Consider the following 16,235-nt stretch of genomic DNA (forward strand, 5'->3'; position numbering starts at 1 on the left):
TAACACTATAGGTCCTCAGATATCAGCTGTTTAACACTATAGTACCTCAGATATCAGCTGTTTAACACTATAGTACCTCAGATATCAGCTGTTTAACACTATAGTACCTCAGATATCAGCTGTTTAACACTATAGTACCTCAGATATCAGCTGTTTAACACTATAGTACCTCAGATATCAGCTGTTTAACACTATAGTACCTCAGATATCAGCTGTTTAACACTATAGTACCTCAGATATCAGCTGTTTAACACTATAGTACCTCAGATATCAGCTGTTTAACACTATAGTACCTCAGATATCAGCTGTTTAACACTATAGAACCTCAGATATCAGCTGTTTAACACTATAGTACCTCAGATATCAGCTGTTTAACACTATAGTACCTCAGATATCAGCTGTTTAACACTATAGTACCTCAGATATCAGCTGTTTAACACTATAGTACCTCAGATATCAGCTGTTTAACACTATATTACCTCAGATATCAGCTGTTTAACACTATAGTACCTCAGATATCAGCTGTTTAACACTATAGTACCTCAGATATCAGCTGTTTAACACTATAGAACCTCAGATATCAGCTGTTTAACACTATAGGACCTCAGATATCAGCTGTTTAACACTATAGTACCTCAGATATCAGCTGTTTAACACTATAGTACCTCAGATATCAGCTGTTTAACACTATAGAACCTCAGATATCAACTGTTTAACACTATAGAACCTCAGATATCAACTGTTTAACACTATAGTACCTCAGATATCAGCTGTTTAACACTATAGTACCTCAGATATCAGCTGTTTAACACTATAGTACCTCAGATATCAGCTGTTTAACACTATAGTACCTCAGATATCAGTTGTTTGAATCTTTAGGACTTTTAGTAGTAGCTTGTGGTTTTAGAAAGTAGTTTAAATAATTCACAATGTCAGTTTGATAGTAGAAGTTAAATAATTAGCTATGGCAGTTTGATAGTAGGGTTTAAATAATTAGCTATGGCAGTTTGATAGTAGGGTTTAAATAATTCGCTGTGGCAGTTTGAAAGTAGAAGTTAAATAATTTGCTATGGCAGTTTGATAGTAGAAGTTAAATAATTAGCTATTGCAGTTTGATAGTAGAAGTTAAATAATTAGCTATGGCAGTTTGATAGTAGAAGTTAAATAATTAGCTATTGCAGTTTGATAGTAGGGTTTAAATAATTTGCTATGGCAGTTTGTTAGTATTTTTAGTAGTAGCTAACAATTGCAGTATTGGTAATGTCTCTCGGTTTTGACAGTAGTTTTAAAGGTTCAGTTTCCTCATTTGACCTCCCTCCCTCTCTGTCTCTCCCCCTCAGATGATCTTCCCATTCCACTGGCCGTGTCCGTACATCCCTCTGTGCCCGCTGGCTCTGGCAGGGGTCCTCTCCGCCCCCTGCCCCTTCATTGTGGGTGTCGACTCACGCTACTTTGACCTTTACGACCCCCCGCTGGACGTCAGCTGTGTCGACCTCGACACGAACACCATCTCCCAGTAAGCACAGCTTCTTCTGACACAAACACCATCTCCCAGTAAGCACAGCTTCTTCTGACACAAACACCATCTCCCAGTAAGCACAGCTTCTTCTGGCACGAACACCATCTCCCAGTAAGCACAGCTTCTTCTGACACAAACACCATCTCCCAGTAAGCACAGCTTCTTCTGACACAAACACCATCTCCCAGTAAGCACAGCTTCTTCTGACACAAACACCATCTCCCAGTAAGCACAGCTTCTTCTGACACAAACACCATCTCCCAGTAAGCACAGCTTCTTCTGACACAAACACCATCTCCCAGTAAGCACAGCTTCTTCTGACACAAACACCATCTCCCAGTAAGCACAGCTTCTTCTGACACAAACACCATCTCCCAGTAAGCACAGCTTCTTCTGACACAAACACCATCTCCAGCTGAGACAGTCTATTCCTCAAGGTGGGCTGTAACCCAGTTGAGACAGTCTATTCCTCAAGGTGGGCTGTAACCCAGCTGAGACAGTCTATTCCTCAAGGTGGGCTGTAACCCAGTTGAGACAGTCTATTCCTCAAGGTGGGCTGTAACCCCAGCTGAGACAGTCTATTCCTCAAGGTGGGCTGTAACCCCAGCTGAGACAGTCTATTCCTCAAGGTGGGCTGTAACCCCAGTTGAGACAGTCTATTCCTCAAGGTGGGCTGTAACCCAGTTGAGACAGTCTATTCCTCAAGGTGGGCTGTAACCCAGTTGAGACAGTCTATTCCTCAAGGTGGGCTGTAACCCAGTTGAGACAGTCTATTCCTCAAGGTGAGCTGTAAACCAGTTGAGACAGTCTATTCCTCAAGGTGGGCTGTAACCCCTGCTGAGACAGTCTATTCCTCAAGGTGGGCTGTAACCCTGCTGAGACAGTCTATTCCTCAAGGTGGGCTGTAAACCAGTTGAGACAGTCTATTCCTCAAGGTGGGCTGTAACCCAGTTGAGACAGTCTATTCCTCAAGGTGGGCTGTAACCCTGTTGAGACAGTCTATTCCTCAAGGTGGGCTATAACCCAGGTGAGACAGTCTAGTCCTCAAGGTGGGCTGTAACCCCAGTTGAGACAGTCTATTCCTCAAGGTGGGCTGTAACCCAGTTGAGACAGTCTATTCCTCAAGGTGGGCTGTAAACCAGTTGAGACAGTCTATTCCTCAAGGTGGGCTGTAACCCAGTTGAGACAGTCTATTCCTCAAGGTGGGCTGTAACCCAGTTGAGACAGTCTATTCCTCAAGGTGGGCTGTAACCCTGCTGAGACAGTCTATTCCTCAATGTGGGCTGTAACCCAGTTGAGACAGTCTATTCCTCAAGGTGGGCTGTAACCCTGCTGAGACAGTCTATTCCTCAAGGTGAGCTGTAACACAGTTGAGACAGTCTATTCCTCAAGGTGGGCTGTAACCCCAGTTGAGACAGTCTATTCCTCAAGGTGGGCTGTAACCCCAGTTGAGACAGTCTAGTCCTCAAGGTGGGCTGTAACCCAGTTGAGACAGTCTATTCCTCAAGGTGGGCTGTAACCCCAGTTGAGACAGTCTATTCCTCAAGGTGGGCTGTAACCCAGTTGAGACAGTCTATTCCTCAAGGTGGGCTGTAACCCTGTTGAGACAGTCTATTCCTCAAGGTGGGCTATAACCCAGGTGAGACAGTCTAGTCCTCAAGGTGGGCTGTAACCCCAGCTGAGACAGTCTATTCCTCAAGGTGGGCTGTAACCCCAGTTGAGACAGTCTATTCCTCAAGGTGGGCTGTAACCCAGTTGAGACAGTCTTTTCCTCAAGGTGAGCTGTAACCCCAGTTGAGACAGTCTATTCCTCAAGGTGGGCTGTAAACCCTATTCCTCAAGGTGGGCTGTAACCCAGACAGTCTATTCCTCAAGGTTGAGACAGTCTATTCCTCAAGGTGGGCTGTAACCCTGCTGAGACAGTCTATTCCTCAAGGTGGGCTGTAACCCAGTTGAGACAGTCTATTCCTCAAGGTGGGCTGTAACCCAGTTGAGACAGTCTATTCCTCAAGGTGGGCTGTAACCCAGTTGAGACAGTCTATTCCTCAAGGTGGGCTGTAACCCAGTTGAGACAGTCTATTCCTCAAGGTGGGCTGTAACCCAGTTGAGACAGTCTATTCCTCAAGGTGGACTGTAACCCAGTTGAGACAGTCTATTCCTCAAGGTGGGCTGTAACCCCTGCTGAGACAGTCTATTCCTCAAGATGGGCTGTAACCCAGTTGAGACAGTCTATTCCTCAAGGTGGGCTGTAACCCTGTTGAGACAGTCTATTCCTCAAGGTGGGCTGTAACCCTGCTGAGACAGTCTATTCCTCAAGGTGGGCTGTAACCCTGCTGAGACAGTCTATTCCTCAAGGTGGACTGTAACCCAGTTGAGACAGTCTATTCCTCAAGGTGGGCTGTAACCCCTGCTGAGACAGTCTATTCCTCAAGATGGGCTGTAACCCAGTTGAGACAGTCTATTCCTCAAGGTGGGCTGTAACCCAGTTGAGACAGTCTATTCCTCAAGGTGGGCTGTAACCCTGCTGAGACAGTCTATTCCTCAAGGTGGGCTGTAACCCCAGTTGAGACAGTCTATTCCTCAAGGTGGGCTGTAACCCTGCTGAGACAGTCTATTCCTCAAGGTGGGCTGTAACCCAGTTGAGACAGTCTATTCCTCAAGGTGGGCTGTAACCCAGTTGAGACAGTCTATTCCTCAAGGTGGGCTGTAACCCAGTTGAGACAGTCTATTCCTCAAGGTGGGCTGTAACCCTGCTGAGACAGTCTATTCCTCAAGGTGGGCTGTAACCCCAGTTGAGACAGTCTATTCCTCAAGGTGGGCTGTAACCCTGCTGAGACAGTCTATTCCTCAAGGTGGGCTGTAAACCAGTTGAGACAGTCTATTCCTCAAGGTGGGCTGTAACCCAGTTGAGACAGTCTATTCCTCAAGGTGGGCTGTAAACCAGTTGAGACAGTCTATTCCTCAAGGTGGGCTGTAACCCTGCTGAGACAGTCTATTCCTCAAGGTGGGCTGTAAACCAGTTGAGACAGTCTATTCCTCAAGGTGGGCTGTAAACCAGTTGAGACAGTCTATTCCTCAAGGTGGGCTGTAACCCTGCTGAGACAGTCTATTCCTCAAGGTGGGCTGTAACCCAGTTGAGACAGTCTATTCCTCAAGGTGGGATGTAACCCAGTTGAGACAGTCTATTCCTCAAGGTGGGCTGTAACCCAGTTGAGACAGTCTATTCCTCAAGGTGGGCTGTAACCCAGTTGAGACAGTCTATTCCTCAAGGTGGGCTGTAACCCCAGTTGAGACAGTCTATTCCTCAAGGTGGGCTGTAACCCAGTTGAGACAGTCTATTCCTCAAGGTGGGCTGTAACCCTGCTGAGACAGTCTATTCCTCAAGGTGGGCTGTAACCCTGCTGAGACAGGTCTATTCCAGTTGAGAGGTCTATTCCTCAAGGTGTAACCCAGCTGAGACAGTCTATTCCTCAAGGTGGGCTGTAACCCAGTTGAGACAGTCTATTCCTCAAGGTGGGCTGTAACCCAGTTGAGACAGTCTATTCCTCAAGGTGGGCTGTAACCCAGTTGAGACAGTCTATTCCTCAAGGTGGGCTGTAACCCAGTTGAGACAGTCTATTCCTCAAGGTGGGCTGTAACCCAGTTGAGTCAAGTCTATTCCTCAAGGTGGGCTGTAACCCAGTTGAGACAGTCTATTCCTCAAGGTGGGCTGTAAACCAGTTGAGACAGTCTATTCCTCAAGGTGGGCTGTAACCCCAGTTGAGACAGTCTATTCCTCAAGGTGGGCTGTAACCCCAGTTGAGACAGTCTATTCCTCAAGGTGGGCTGTAACCCCAGTTGAGACAGTCTATTCCTCAAGGTGGGCTGTAACCCAGTTGGTGGGCTGTAACCCAGTTGAGACAGTCTATTCCTCAAGGTGGGCTGTAATTCCTCAGTTGAGACAGTCTATTCCTCAAGGTGGGCTGTAACCCAGTTGAGACAGTCTATTCCTCAAGGTGGGCTGTAACCCAGTTGAGACAGTCTATTCCTCAAGGTGGGCTGTAACCCAGTTGAGACAGTCTATTCCTCAAGGTGGGCTGTAACCCAGTTGAGACAGTCTATTCCTCAAGGTGGGCTGTAACCCAGTTGAGACAGTCTATTCCTCAAGGTGGGCTGTAACCCAGTTGAGACAGTCTATTCCTCAAGGTGGGCTGTAACCCAGTTGAGACAGTCTATTCCTCAAGGTGGGCTGTAACCCTGCTGAGACAGTCTATTCCTCAAGGTGGGCTGTAACCCAGTTGAGACAGTCTATTCCTCAAGGTGGGCTGTAACCCTGCTGAGACAGTCTATTCCTCAAGGTGGGCTGTAACCCAGTTGAGACAGTCTATTCCTCAAGGTGGGCTGTAACCCAGTTGAGACAGTCTATTCCTCAAGGTGGGCTGTAACCCAGTTGAGACAGTCTATTCCTCAAGGTGGGCTGTAACCCAGTTGAGACAGTCTATTCCTCAAGGTGGGCTGTAACCCAGTTGAGACAGTCTATTCCTCAAGGTGGGCTGTAACCCAGTTGAGACAGTCTATTCCTCAAGGTGGGCTGTAACCCAGTTGAGACAGTCTATTCCTCAAGGTGGGCTGTAACCCCAGTTGAGACAGTCTATTCCTCAAGGTGGGCTGTAAACCAGTTGAGACAGTCTATTCCTCAAGGTGGGCTGTAACCCAGTTGAGACAGTCTATTCCTCAAGGTGGGCTGTAACCCTGCTGAGACAGTCTATTCCTCAAGGTGGGCTGTAACCCAGTTGAGACAGTCTATTCCTCAAGGTGGGCTGTAACCCTGCTGAGACAGTCTATTCCTCAAGGTGGGCTGTAACCCAGTTGAGACAGTCTATTCCTCAAGGTGGGCTGTAACCCAGTTGAGACAGTCTATTCCTCAAGGTGGGCTGTAACCCAGTTGAGACAGTCTATTCCTCAAGGTGGGCTGTAACCCTGCTGAGACAGTCTATTCCTCAAGGTGGGCTGTAACCCTGCTGAGACAGTCTATTCCTCAAGGTGGGCTGTAAACCAGTTGAGACAGTCTATTCCTCAAGGTGGGCTGTAACCCAGTTGAGACAGTCTATTCCTCAAGGTGGGCTGTAACCCTGCTGAGACAGTCTATTCCTCAAGGTGGGCTGTAACCCTGCTGAGACAGTCTATTCCTCAAGGTGGGCTGTAACCCAGTTGAGACAGTCTATTCCTCAAGGTGGGCTGTAACCCAGTTGAGACAGTCTATTCCTCAAGGTGGGCTGTAACCCAGTTGAGACAGTCTATTCCTCAAGGTGGGCTGTAAACCAGTTGAGACAGTCTATTCCTCAAGGTGGGCTGTAAACCAGTTGAGACAGTCTATTCCTCAAGGTGGGCTGTAACCCAGTTGAGACAGTCTATTCCTCAAGGTGGGCTGTAACCCTGCTGAGACAGTCTATTCCTCAAGGTGGGCTGTAAACCAGTTGAGACAGTCTATTCCTCAAGGTGGGCTGTAACCCTGCTGAGACAGTCTATTCCTCAAGGTGGGCTGTAAACCAGCTGAGACAGTCTATTCCTCAAGGTGGGCTGTAACCCCAGTTGAGACAGTCTATTCCTCAAGGTGGGCTGTAAACCAGTTGAGACAGTCTATTCCTCAAGGTGGGCTGAGACAGTCTATTCCTCAAGGTGGGCTGTAACCCTGCTGAGACAGTCTATTCCTCAAGGTGGGCTGTAACCCTGCTGAGACAGTCTATTCCTCAAGGTGGGCTGTAACCCAGTTGAGACAGTCTATTCCTCAAGGTGGGCTGTAACCCAGCTGAGACAGTCTATTCCTCAAGGTGGGCTGTGGAAGTGTTTTACACTGTAGGCCTTTAATCGATGGTGAAGAAAATGAGACTGTATTGCGTCGTGTTTGGCCACTGTAGGTGTAATGATAATAGTAGAATATATTCCATTTATCAGACGCTTTTATCCACAGCGCTGTACAGTCATGTGTGCATCCATTTTCCATATGGGTCAAAGTTCAATCTGTTTCTGTGGTCCTAAGATATTTGGAGCAGTCTTGGAGGCAGCCGTCTCGTGGGTGGTCTCCTGCCCCTATCCTCCTTCAGTGTTAGTTTTGGGGGTGTTCCACCTCTCTGTACCTCTGGAGAGCTGACCGTGTGTTTCTCCTTTCAGCAACGGAGATAAGAGGGCCCTGACCTGGAAGATCCTGCCAAAGAAAGCCTGTAAAAACCTGATGAATGTGCTGAACAATCTCTACCAGCAACTGGTGGACGGTGAGTAGAGGACCGTACTGTACTGTGTGGATAGAGGACTAAAGATTTCAGAATGAATAAACTGGGTCAAGTGTTAGCCTGAGTTGCCAGATGTGACTCTGGTTCTGCCTCAGTTCGCTCCTTTAATATAACAAAGACAAAGGAGTTGGCAACAACAAAAAAAGATCTGGCAACCAAAGCTAGATCAATAACACTCATTTTCAAGGTCGACTTTGAAGGATTCTTTCAAGCTGATGTGTTTGACTCTCAGGTGTTCGTCTCCTGCTGAATATGATAATCCACTGTAGCAGTAGTGTAGGAGCACTTTACGTTCAGCTTCCTATCCTTTCTCCAGTGTCTACCAAACAGACGGCAGGTCTATATTAAAGAACAGTGTTGTATCATTCTTCTTCTTCTTCTCTCCTCTTCCTCTGTAACAAAACCACCAGTTAGTATTACATCATTATTCCTCTCTCGCTGCATCTCTCTCTGCATCTCTCTCTGCATCTTTCTCTCCCTCTCTTTCTCTCGCACCCCTCTATCTCCCCCTCCTCCTCGCTCTCTTCTCTTCTCTCTCTCTCTCTCTGCATTTTTCTCTCTCTCGCTCTCTCTTTCTTGCTGCATCTCTCTTTCGCTCGCTGCATCTCTCTCTCCCTCTCTTTCTCTCTCACCCCTCTATCTCCAACCTCCCCCTCGCTCTCTTCTCTCTCTCGCTGCATCTCTCTCTCCCTCTCTTTTTCTCTCACCCCTCTCTCCTCTACTTCCCCCTCGCTCTTTTCTCTCTCCTCTCACTATCTCTCCTCCCTCTCCTCCTTTCTCTCTCTGTCCTCTCTCCCCCCACTCCCTCTCCCTACCTGCTCTATTTGTCTCCATTAGTTCAGTTGTGTTATTTATATCCTAGTCAGTAAACCTGCTGCCTGCTTATTGAGAAATCAAATACAAATCGAATAGTGTTCCATTCTGAGACTCAGTGAGGCTGAAAATGTGTCCTGCCACTGCATCAGTGTTTAGGCTGGGAATATTGAACATCGATACAGATTGGCAGAGTGACAAGCTGAGCCTGATCTTTAGGCACTCGTTTCTCAGAGGAAAACTAACTTCAGTAGAGATTTAAACTGTGTGTTTTGTGATTTACCCTTTATCTAGTTCAACAACAACAAGACAGACAGAACCCAAACCCCCCCCCCCACGTCATCAACTCAACTTTCATACAGACAGTCCTGCTTGTTTTTAAGTTGTGTTTTAAACTGTCTTCAACTGTGACAGGTAGTTAAACATAGCAGACAAAATATTAAGAACACCTTCCTAATATTATGTTGCTTAAAAATCCTTCTTTAACCGGTCTCCTCCACTTCATCTACACTGATTGAAGTGGATTTTACCAAGTTACATCAGTAAGGGATCATATCTTTCACCTGGATTCACCTGGTCAGTCTATGTCATGGAAGGAGCAGGTGTTCCTAATGTTTTGTCCACCCATTGTATCTTCTAAGAGTGTTTTCCTCTATGTATCTCTGGAACTGCATGAGGGATGCATCCCACATGGCTCCCTGTCCCCTATGTAGTGCACTACATTAAAGAATATGGTGCCATTTGGGACAAACACTATAAGATACAAAAAACATATTTTCCATTGGTTCTCCCCAGATCAACATAACCAACAACCCTCTTTTCTATTGGTTCCCCCAGATCTGCAGAACCAACAACACTCTTTTCTATTGGTTCCCCCCAGATCAGCAGAACCAACAACACTCTTTTCTATTGGTTCTCCCCAGATCAACATAACCAACAACCCTCTTTTCTATTGGTTCTCCCCAGATCAGCAGAACCAACAACACTCTTTTCTATTGGTTCCCCCCAGATCAGCAGAACCAACAACCCTCTTTTCTATTGGTTCTCCCCAGATCAACATAACCAACAACCCTCTTTTCTATTGGTTCCCACCAGATCAGCAGAACCAACAACACTCTTTTCTATTGGTTCCCCCCAGGTCAGCAGAACCAATATCCCTATTTTCTATTGGTTCCCCCCAGGTCAGCAGAACCAATATCCCTCTTTTCTATTGGTTATCCCCAGGTCAGCAGCGTCCTGATGGCCTATTGGAGCTGAGTATGAGTGACTGTACAGAGCTGGCCTGTGGGAAGAGCCTCCACAGCCTGGAGATGGAGATACAGGAAGCCTTCCTCAGGTTCATGGCGGCCATCTTGAAAGGCTACCGCTCATACCTGAGACCCATCACCCAGGCCCCGTCTGAGAAGACTACTGACGCCTCCTCTCTCTTTGACCTGCAAGGTTAGTACCGGCTTGGTGTGTATGTGAGTCTCTGTGTGTATGTGTGAGTCTCTGTGTGTGTATGTGAGTCTGTGTGTGTGTGAGTCTCAGAGCATGTGCAGGTCTGGAGCTCTAACTAGCTGCAGCTGTTCTCTGCTCCAGAGTCTGGACTGGGGTCAGTTGAAGCTGGCTAATACCACACCTGATAGTGTTGAGTCTGGACTGGGGCCAGTTGAAGCTGGCTAATACCACACCTGATAGAGTTGAAGCTGGCTAATACCACACCTGATAGAGTTGAGTCTGGATTGGGGCCAGTTGAAGCTGGCTAATACCACACCTGATAGCGTTGAGTCTGGATTGGGGCCAGTTGAAGCTGGCTAATACCACACCTGATAGAGTTGAATCTGGACTGGGGCCAGTTGAAGCTGGCTAATACCACACCTGATAGAGTTGAGTCTGGAATGGGGCCAGTTGAAGCTGGCTAATACCACACCTGATAGAGTTGAATCTGGACTGGGGCCAGTTGAAGCTGGCTAATACCATCCAATCTGGACTGTCTCTTGTGGGTAACTAGGTCCTTTATTGTTAAAGACTGCAATGGCGAGCCGTAGCCAAGGGCTTCATCCCAAATGGCACCCTATCCTTTATTTAGTGCATTATTTTTGACCATGGCCCATAGCCAAGGACATGAACATTCTCTAGTGGATGCTAACCATGCTAGCTGTAGACAAGACATGAGCATTCTCTAGTGGATGCTAACCATGCTAGCTGTAGCCAAGGACATGAACATTCTCTAGTGGATGCTAACCATGCTAGCTGTAGCCAAGGACATGTGCATTCTCTTGTGGATGCTAACCATGCTAGCTGTAGCCAAGGACATGAGCATTCTCTAGTGGATGCTAACCATGCTAGCTGTAGCCAAGGACATGTGCATTCTCTAGTGGATGCTAACCATGCTAGCTGTAGCCAAGGACATGAGCATTCTCTAGTGGATGATAACCATGCTAGCTGTAGCCAAGGACATGTGCATTCTCTAGTGGATGCTAACCATGCTAGCTGTAGCCAAGGACATGAGCATTCTCTAGTGGATGCTAACCATGCTAGCTGTAGCCAAGGACATGTGCATTCTCTAGTGGATGCTAACCATGCTAGCTGTAGCCAAGGACATGTGCATTCTCTAGTGGATGCTAACCATGCTAGCTGTAGCCAAGGACATGCACATTCTCTAGTGGATGATAACAATGCTAGCTGTAGCCAAGGACATGGTCATTCTCTAGTGGATCCTAACCATGCTAGCTGTAGCCAAGACATGAGCATTCTCTAGTGGATGCTAACCATGCTAGCTGTAGCCAAGACATGAGCATTCTCTAGTGGATGCTAACCATGCTAGCTGTAGCTAAGGACATGTTGGTTATGAGGATTGTGATCCCTACAAATAGGGATGAGGAGTCTTCTGCGGTAGTGTTATGTAATGACTAGAGCTGAAAAAGACACACACAAGTATGGGTAATGGGAGAATGTGCTTTCTCAATGTGTTTCTTTGGCCAAGTGGTGTGGGTGTATCTGTATCCATAGAGAATCTATCAGCTGTCCATTAGTATTACTGTAGGGACCCACAACAACACAAAGCTTGGCCTCCATGACTGCAGTGTGAGCCAATGGCCAACCATCCTCCTCACTCCCCTTGGCCCTGTCTGTCCTGTAGGTCAGCTGTTAGTCAGGTCAGCTGTTAGTCATGTCAGCTGTTAATCATGTCAGCTGTTAAACAGGTCAGCTGCTAGTCAGCCCAGCTGGGTTTAACACTTAAGGAAGTGACTTCCCTGTTTTGCACCCTAGATTGGCCATGTGTTATCTTACCTGCACGACTGTGCCTAGCTGAGGTACATCTGTTGTTATTGTAAAAGAGAATGTGTTCTCAAAGACTTACCTGATTAAATAAAGACTCACCTGGTTAAATAAAGACCCACCTGGTTAAATAAAGACCCACCTGGTTAAATAATGACTTACCTGGTTAAATAAAGACTTACCTGGTTAAATAATGACTTACCTGGTTAAATAATGACTTACCTGGTTAAATAAAGACTTACCTGGTTAAATAAAGACTCACCTGGTTAAATAAAGACTCACCTGGTTAAATAAAGACTCACCTGGTTAAATAAAGACTTACCTGGTTAAATAAAGACTCACCTGAATAAATAAGGACTCACCTGGTTAAATATGGACTCACCTGGTTAAATAAAGACTTACCTGGTTAAATAAAGACTTACCTGGTTAAATAAAGACTTACCTGGTTAAATAAAGACTTACCTGGTTAAATAAAGGTTAAATAAATAACAAAATTAAGCAGTGTGCTTCATGGTCAAGGTTCCAAGACCGTAAACCTATTTTGCCAGATATATCTAGCAGTGAACCACAAATGTTCCGTTTCTCCCACCCCAACCGTCCTCTTCAGGGTTCCTAAAGAGCAGAGACCGGTCCCACCAGACGTTTTACTGTATCTTGTTATGATTCTCATATGGTTGTAATGTTCTGTAGGGTTCCTGAAGAGCAGAGACCGGTCCCACCAGACGTTTTACTGTATCTTGTTATGATTCTCATATGGTTGTAATGTTCTGTAGGGTTCCTGAAGAGCAGAGACCGGTCCCACCAGACGTTTTACTGTATCTTGTTATGATTCTCATATGGTTGTAATGTTCTGTAGGGTTCCTGAAGAGCAGAGACCGGTCCCACCAGACGTTTTACTGTATCTTGTTATGATTCTCATATGGTTGTAATGTTCTGTAGGGTTCCTGAAGAGCAGAGACCGGTCCCACCAGACGTTTTACTGTATCTTGTTATGATTCTCATATGGTTGTAATGTTCTGTAGGGTTCCTGAAGAGCAGAGACCGGTCCCACCAGACGTTTTACTGTATCTTGTTATGATTCTCATATGGTTGTAATGTTCTGTAGGGTTCCTGAAGAGCAGAGACCGGTCCCACCAGAAGTTCTACTCCCTGATGACCAAGACTCAGATGTTCATCAGATTCATAGAGGAGTGCTCCTTCGTCTCAGACAAAGACGCCAGCTTGGCCTTCTTCGATGACTGTGTGGACAAGGTACAGCTTGGTTTATAATACTGTCATCCTGGTCCTGTATAGACCTATCCTCTGAAATAACCCTAACCCTTCCCCATACAGCTTGGTTTATAATGCTGTCATCCTGGTCCTTTATAGACCTATCCTCTGAAATAACCCTAACCCTTCCCCATACAGCTTGGTTTATAATGCTGTCATCCTGGTCCTTTATAGACCTATCCTCTGAAATAACCCTAACCCTTCCCCATACAGCTTGGTTTATAATGCTGTCATCCTGGTCCTTTATAGACCTATCCTCTGAAATAACCCTAACCCTTCCCCATACAGCTTGGTTTATAATACTGTCATCCTGGTCCTTTATAGACCTATCCTCTGAAATAACCCTAACCCTTCCCCATACAGCTTGGTTTATAATGCTGTCATCCTGGTCCTTTATAGACCTATCCTCTGAAATAACCCTAACCCTTCCCCATACAGCTTGGTTTATAATGCTGTCATCCTGGTCCTTTATAGACCTATCCTCTGAAATAACCCTAACCCTTCCCCATACAGCTTGGTTTATAATACTGTCATCCTGGTCCTTCATAGACCATCCTCTGAAATAACCCTAACCCTTCCCCATACAGCTTGGTTTATAATGCTGTCATCCTGCTCCTGTATAGACCTATCCTCTGAAATAACCCTAATCCTTCCCCATACAGCTTGGTTTATAATACTGTCATCCTGGTCCTGTATAGACCTATCCTCTGAAATAACCCTAACCCTTCCCCATACAGCTTGGTTTATAATGCTGTCATCCTGGTCCTGTATAGACCTATCCTCTGAAATAACCCTAACCCTTCCCCATACAGCTTGGTTTATAATACTGTCATCCTGGTCCTTCATAGACCTATCCTCTGAAATAACCCTAACCCTTCCCCATACAGCTTGGTTTATAATACTGTCATCCTGGTCCTTTATAGACCTATCCTCTGTGAAATGTATCTCCCTGTCTAGTAACTATGCTATCCTCTATCAGTGTTCTTCTCCCTGTCTAGTTAGCTATGCTATCCTCTATCAGTGTTCTTCTCCCTGTCTAGTAGCTATGCTATCCTCTATCAGTGTTCTTCTCCCTGTCTAGTAGCTATGCTATCCTCTATCAGTGTTCTTCTCCCTGTCTAGTAGCTATGCTATCCTCTATCAGTGTTCTTCTCCCTGTCTAGTAGCTATGCTATCCTCTATCAGTGTTCTTCTCCCTGTCTAGTTACTATGCTATCCTCTATCAGTGTTCTTCTCCCTGTCTAGTAGCTATGCTATCCTCTATCAGTGTTCTTCTCCCTGTCTAGTAGCTATGCTATCCTCTATCAGTGTTCTTCTCCTGTCTAGTAGCTATGCTATCCTCTATCAGTGTTCTTCTCCCTGTCTAGTAGCTATGCTATGCTCTATCAGTGTTCTTCTCCCTGTCTAGTAGCTATGCTATCCTCTATCAGTGTTCTTCTCCCTGTCTAGTAGCTATGCTATCCTCGATCAGTGTTCTTCTCCCTGTCTAGTAGCTATGCTATCCTCTATCAGTGTTCTTCTCCCTGTCTAGTAGCTATGCTATCCTCTATCAGTGTTCTTCTCCCTGTCTAGCAGCTATGCTATCCTCTATCAGTGTTCTTCTCCCTGTCTAGTAGCTATGCTATCCTCTATCAGTGTTCTTCTCCCTGTCTAGTAGCTATGCTATCCTCTATCAGTGTTCTTCTCCCTGTCTAGTAGCTATGCTATCCTCTATCAGTGTTCTTCTCCCTGTCGAGTAGCTATGCTTTCCTCTATCAGTGTTCTTCTCCTGTCTAGTAGCTATGCTATCCTCTATCAGTGTTCTTCTCCCTGTCTAGTAGCTATGCTATCCTCTATCAGTGTTCTTCTCCTGTCTAGTAGCTATGCTATCCTCTATCAGTGTTCTTCTCCCTGTCAGTAGCTATGCTATCCTCTATCAGTGTTCTTCTCCCTGTCTAGTAGCTATGCTATCCTCTATCAGTGTTCTTCTCCCTGTCTAGTAGCTATGCTATCCTCTATCAGTGTTCTTCTCCCTGTCTAGTAGCTATGCTATCCTCTATCAGTGTTCTTCTCCCTGTCTAGTAGCTATGCTATCCTCTATCAGTGTTCTTCTCCCTGTCTAGTAGCTATGCTATCCTCTATCAGTGTTCTTCTCCCTGTCTAGTAGCTATGCTATCCTCTATCAGTGTTCTTCTCCCTGTCTAGTAGCTATGCTATCCTCTATCAGTGTTCTTCTCCCTGTCTAGTAGCTATGCTATCCTCTATCAGTGTTCTTCTCCCTGTCTAGTAGCTATGCTATCCTCTATCAGTGTTCTTCTCCCTGTCTAGTAGCTATGCTATCCTCTATCAGTGTTCTTCTCCCTGTCTAGTAGCTATGCTATCCTCTATCAGTGTTCTTCTCCCTGTCTAGTTACTATGCTATCCTCTATCAGTGTTCTTCTCCCTGTCGAGTAGCTATGCTATCCTCTATCAGTGTTCTTCTCCCTGTCTAGTAGCTATGCTATCCTCTATCAGTGTTCTTCTCCCTGTCTAGTAGCTATGCTATCCTCTATCAGTGTTCTTCTCCCTGTCTAGTAGCTATGCTATCCTCTATCAGTGTTCTTCTCCCTGTCGAGTAGCTATGCTATCCTCTATCAGTGTTCTTCTCCCTGTCTAGTAGCTATGCTATCCTCTATCAGTGTTCTTCTCCCTGTCTAGTAGCTATGCTTGATATCCTCTACCTTTACTTTCCCTCTCCCATTCATTTCCATTCCCTCCATTCCCTTTACTCTGTTAAGGGCTGATGTAGGTGTAGCCAAAGCATTAACAGATTTTTACTAATTAAGTCTTTGAGTCACTGGGTGTTTCTCAATATGCATATTACCGTGCTCCCCTGAGTCACTGGGTGTTTCTCAATATGCATATTACCGTGCTCCCCTGAGTCACTGGGTGTTTCTCAATATGCATATTACCGTGCTCCCCTGAGTCACTGGGTGTTTCTCAATATGCATATTACCGTGCTCCCCTGAGTCACTGGGTGTTTCTCAATATGCATATTACCGTGCTCCACACTCTCATGCTTCTAGTGCATTTTCCGAGGACGTTCTCTTGAGTACGCATAAAACATAACATTTGAGAAGCCC

General features: G+C 45.9%; 1 protein-coding gene across 1 annotated transcript in view; it reads left to right on the forward strand.

The window, feature by feature from the left end:
* LOC118381696 (C-myc promoter-binding protein-like) overlaps window positions 1-16,235 on the forward strand; it is a 171,940-nt gene that overhangs the window by 80,641 nt on the left and 75,064 nt on the right. The window contains 4 exon segments of the mRNA XM_052513923.1: window positions 1,341-1,516; window positions 7,670-7,770; window positions 9,826-10,041; window positions 12,971-13,116. Of these exon segments, the coding sequence (XP_052369883.1) occupies window positions 1,341-1,516; window positions 7,670-7,770; window positions 9,826-10,041; window positions 12,971-13,116 (639 nt within the window).

The sequence above is a fragment of the Oncorhynchus keta genome, unplaced genomic scaffold, assembly GCF_023373465.1.
Source record: "Oncorhynchus keta strain PuntledgeMale-10-30-2019 unplaced genomic scaffold, Oket_V2 Un_scaffold_14331_pilon_pilon, whole genome shotgun sequence".
Lineage (NCBI taxonomy): Eukaryota > Metazoa > Chordata > Actinopteri > Salmoniformes > Salmonidae > Oncorhynchus > Oncorhynchus keta.